At 48.1% G+C, this 4,910-nt stretch overlaps 1 protein-coding gene across 1 annotated transcript; it reads left to right on the forward strand.

The window, feature by feature from the left end:
• Nucleotides 1-455: 455 nt before the first annotated feature.
• On the forward strand, nt 456-2,027 carry LOC129846453 (mucin-2-like). The gene has a single exon (XM_055914387.1). The coding sequence runs from the start codon at nt 557-559 to the stop codon at nt 1,970-1,972; it is 1,416 nt and encodes a 471-aa protein (XP_055770362.1). The 5' UTR covers nt 456-556; the 3' UTR covers nt 1,973-2,027.
• The last annotated feature ends 2,883 nt before the right edge of the window (nt 2,028-4,910 follow it).

Below are 4,910 nucleotides of genomic sequence, written 5' to 3' on the forward strand. Positions count from 1 at the left end.
CATTAATTAACAAATAGATAGATTGCATTTCTCTTAATTCCATTATTGTCAGGCTACATACTCCTGTTATGTAGGCTAGCCCACTTACCAACGTACTAGCCAGTTGTGCCGCGAAAACAGCTAGTGCACGCTAACGTCATGTAAGATGGTACCAAATAAAAGGACAAATGGTATTATCCTTATTATCAAAGAGAGTTTCTATACAAGAAAGATCAATATATAGTAATAATCCCACTGCCACATACGTCCCTATTCCAATTCCCATCCGTATTCCCATTTACACACACACTTCCACTCCCATTCCCACTTCCATCCCATTCCCATTCCTATTCCCACTCCCACTTCCATCCCCATTCCCACTCCCACTTCCATCCCCATTCCCACTCCCATTCCCACTCCCACTACCATTCCCACTCCCACTACCGTTCCCACTCCCACTACCATTCCCACTCCCACTGCCATTCCCACTCCCACTCCCACTACCATTCACACTACCACAACTTTTCCCACTACCGCAACTATTCCCACTACCACAGACATTCCCACTCCCACTGCCATGCACACTACCATTCCCACTCCCACTCCCACTACCATTCCTATTCCTATTCCCACTCCCACTCCCACTCCCAATCCCACTACCACTACCACTACCATTCCCACTCCCACTCCCACTCCCACTCCCACTACCATTCCCACTACCACAACCATTCCCACTACCACAACCATTCCCAATCCCACTACCATGCACACTCCCACTCCCATTCCCACTGCCACTCCCACTGCCACTACCATTCCCATTCCCACTCCCACTCCCACTACCATTCCTATTCCTATTCCCACTCCCACTCCCACTACCACTACCACTACCACTACCATTCCCACTCCCACACCCACTCCCACTCCCACTCCCACTACCATTCCCACTACCACAACCATTCCCACTACCACAACCATTCCCAATCCCACTACCATGCACACTCCCACTCCCATTCCCACTGCCACTCCCACTGCCACTACCATTCCCATTCCCATTCCCACTCCCACTCCCACTCCCACTCCCATTCCCACTCCCACTCCCATTCCCATTCCCACTCCCACTCACACTCCCACCCCCACTCCCACTCCAATTCCCACTCCCACTCCCACTCCCACTCCCATTCCCACTACCATTCCCACTCCCACTCCCACTCCCACTCCCACTACCATTCCCACTACCACAACCATTCCCACTACCACAACCATTCCCAATCCCACTACCATGCACACTCCCACTCCCATTCCCACTGCCACTCCCACTGCCACTACCATTCCCATTCCCACTCCCACTCCCACTACCATTCCTATTCCTATTCCCACTCCCACTCCCACTACCACTACCACTACCACTACCATTCCCACTCCCACACCCACTCCCACTCCCACTCCCACTACCATTCCCACTACCACAACCATTCCCACTACCACAACCATTCCCAATCCCACTACCATGCACACTCCCACTCCCATTCCCACTGCCACTCCCACTGCCACTACCATTCCCATTCCCATTCCCACTCCCACTCCCACTCCCACTCCCATTCCCACTCCCACTCCCATTCCCATTCCCACTCCCACTCACACTCCCACCCCCACTCCCACTCCAATTCCCACTCCCACTCCCACTCCCACTCCCATTCCCACTCCCATTCCCTCTCCCACTCCCACTCTCATTCCCACTCCCACTCCCACTACCATTCCCATTCCCACTCCCATTCCGACTCCCATTCCCACTCCCACTCCCACTCCCACTCCTATTCCCATTCCCACTCCCACTCCCACTCCCACTACCATTCCCACTCCCACTCCCACTCCCACTCCCACTCCCATTCCCATTCCCAGTTTGCTATTCCAAGCTCCAGTCTGCCATTTACTTCATTCACTCCTCAGCTCGCTCCTGTCTTTCTCTCTCTCCAATCTCATTTTAGGAAATTAATCTTCCTGTCACCCTGGCACCATCTCTAATCGCCCCGTCCCCCCGACCTCCCGTCCTCCCTCTCCCCCTCCTACGATTCCTCATGTCACCATGATAATGTGTCGCTCTGCCAGGCTCCTCACGAGCTCATTATCTAGAGTTATTGGGACGGACTCCTACCCTACTCGGAGTGGAGGAGAGGGGAGAGTGGAGGAAAAGGAGAGACAGGAGGGAAGGGGAGGGGGAGGAGAGGGGAGTGAGGAGAGTGCAGGGGAAGGGGGAGACGAGAGGAGAACAGAGGAGAGGAGAGGAGGGGAGATGAGTGACTCCCGTCATCTTATTTCAGTCCTTTCTATGGCCCCATAACAATCTGGACATGGAAAATGATTTTGAATGGTTTAAAGGGTCTGGAATCACTACGTTTAATGCCAGGGCTCCCAGGGCTTTGATGGAGCGAGGCGACATGTTGTTATTAAGACACAAAAGGCTGGCACAACGACATCAATTCACGCTGTCCTCGGCATGAATGACCCTGAAGGGTTCCACAGCTGCTTCTGCATTATTTCCTTACAATTCTTCCAAGCTGACGTCTCACAGACAAGGGCTTCCAATTTTTTGTATCCTTCATGATATAAGACATTAATCAAATTTGGTTGAGAAGTTAGAGGAGGCTAGAGAAGAAGAGGAGTGAGAAAAGATGAGGAGAGAGAGCAGAAGAGGAGGGAGAGCAGAAGAGGAGATAAGAGAAGAAGGGAGCAAAGAGGAGGGAGAGAAGAAGAGGAGAGAGAGGGATGGAAGATGACTTGAAAATGCAAGGAGGAGGTATTATTTTGTATGGAATTACATTAATGTTGATTATTGGCGGTCCTATGAGGTTTGATGGAAAGAGCAGCATGGATGCAGGCTTTGTAAATGTAAATGTTATTTGTTATAACTAGTGGTTATATGTGGTTCCGAAGGGTGACTGATGATAGCATACAGTATTAAACGGGTTAAATGAGATCTCAAACAGCTAAGCTGAGTGTTGTCAAGGTGGTGGACATTTGAAGGAAAAGGTCCACTGGTTGTCATGTGACAGTTACTTGGTACTATAGGAACTTGGAAGCATATTGTGCGGCAAATCATTTGTAAAAAAAAGAAAACGAGAAGAGTAGTGGCCCAAGGCATCTGCCCTGAGGGACACCGTACTGTACGTATCTGATGTTAGAGAAGCTTCCATTGACGAACATTCTCTGGGTTCTTTGGATAAATATCTCTCCGACCATGTGATGTCAGGTGATGTAAAGCCACAGCAAGTGAGTTTCTTCAGTAACAATGTATGATCAATAACATCAATACGGAAATCTAACAATACAGCACCAAACTATCATCTTATTATCCATTTATTTTAACCAATCATCAGTCATCTAAGTCAGTGCAGTACAAGGTGAGTGCCCTTCTCTATATGCATACTGAAAGTCAGTAGTTCATTTGTTTAATCCAGCCGATTTGTCAGATTTCAAAAAGGCTTTACGGCGAAAGCATACCATGCGATTATCTGAGGACAGCGCCCCGCGTACAAAAGCATTAAAAACATTTTCCAAACCAGCAGAGGCATCACGAAAGTCAGAAATAGCGATAAAATAAATCACTTACCTTTGAAGATCTTCCTCTGTTTGCAATCACAAGGGTCCCAGCTACAAAACAAATGGTTGTTTTGTTCGATAAAGTCCTACTTTATATCCCCAAAATAGTTAGTTTAGTTGGCGCGCTTGATTCAGTAATCCACCTGTTCCCCTCGTTCAACATGCAGACAAAGGAATCCCAAAAGTTACCAATAAACTTCGTCCAAACAAGTCAAACAACGTTTCTAATCAATCCTCAGGTACCCTAATATGTAAATAAATAATGCAATTTAAGACAGAGAATAGTGTGTTCAATACCGGAGATAAATAACGAGGTGGGCGCCCTCATCCATGAGCACAACAAAACTACAGTCAAAATGAGAGCCACCTAGAAAAACTACAAATTCTAGCTCATTTTTCAAAAAACAAGCCTGAAACCCTTTCTAATGACTGTTGACATCTAGTGGAAGTTTTAGGAACTGCAATCTGGGAGGTATTCCTTTGAATCTCCCATAAACAAGTATTTGAATGGGCTGTGACCTCCAAAAAAAAAGAATCTAATTGGATTCTCCTCGGGTTTTCACCTGCCATATCAGTTCTGTTATACTCACATACATTATTTTAACAGTTATAGAAACTCCAGAGTGTTTTCTATCCAATATTCATATCCTAGCTTCTGGGCCTGAGTAACAGGCAATTTAATTTGGGCACCTCAGTCATCAGAACTTCCGAATACTGCCCCCTAGTTTTAAACACCATCGTTGTCTCATCTGATATATTCACACAGACACAGACATGTCCATGTAAAACAACACAACCACACGTGTTGTTAAACACTCTGTGTGTGGGTTGATTGGGCTGTAGTGGTTGATTGGGCTGTAGTGGTTGATTGGGCTGTAGTGGTCGATCGGGCTGTAGTGGTCGATCGGGCTGTAGTGGTCGATTGGGCTGTAGTGGTCGATTGGGCTGTAGTGGTTGATTGGCTGTAGTGGTTGATCGGGCTGTAGTGGTCGATTGGGCTGTAGTGGTTGATTGGGCTGTAGTGGTTGATCGGGCTGTAGTGGTTGATCGGGCTGTAGTGGTTGATCGGGCTGTAGTGGTTGATCGGGCTGTAGTGGTTGATTGGGCTGTAGTGGTTGATCGGGCTGTAGTGGTTGATTGGGCTGTAGTGGTTGATTGGGCTGTAGTGGTCGATTGGGCTGTAGTGGTTGATTGGGCTGTAGTGGTTGATCGGGCTGTAGTGGTCGATCGGGCTGTAGTGGTTGATTGGGCTGTAGTGGTGGATTGGGCTGGAGTGGTCGATTGGGCTGTAGTGGTCGATTGGGCTGTAGTTCAGTGGACATGGATGGCTGTCA

This window comes from Salvelinus fontinalis, unplaced genomic scaffold (genome assembly GCF_029448725.1).
Source record: "Salvelinus fontinalis isolate EN_2023a unplaced genomic scaffold, ASM2944872v1 scaffold_0548, whole genome shotgun sequence".
In the NCBI taxonomy this organism is placed as follows: Eukaryota; Metazoa; Chordata; class Actinopteri; order Salmoniformes; family Salmonidae; genus Salvelinus; species Salvelinus fontinalis.

Bases quoted from the DNA above. Each gene is read 5' to 3' on its own strand.
- LOC129846453 (XM_055914387.1), top strand. From the start codon at position 557: ATGCACACTACCATTCCCACTCCCACTCCCACTACCATTCCTATTCCT.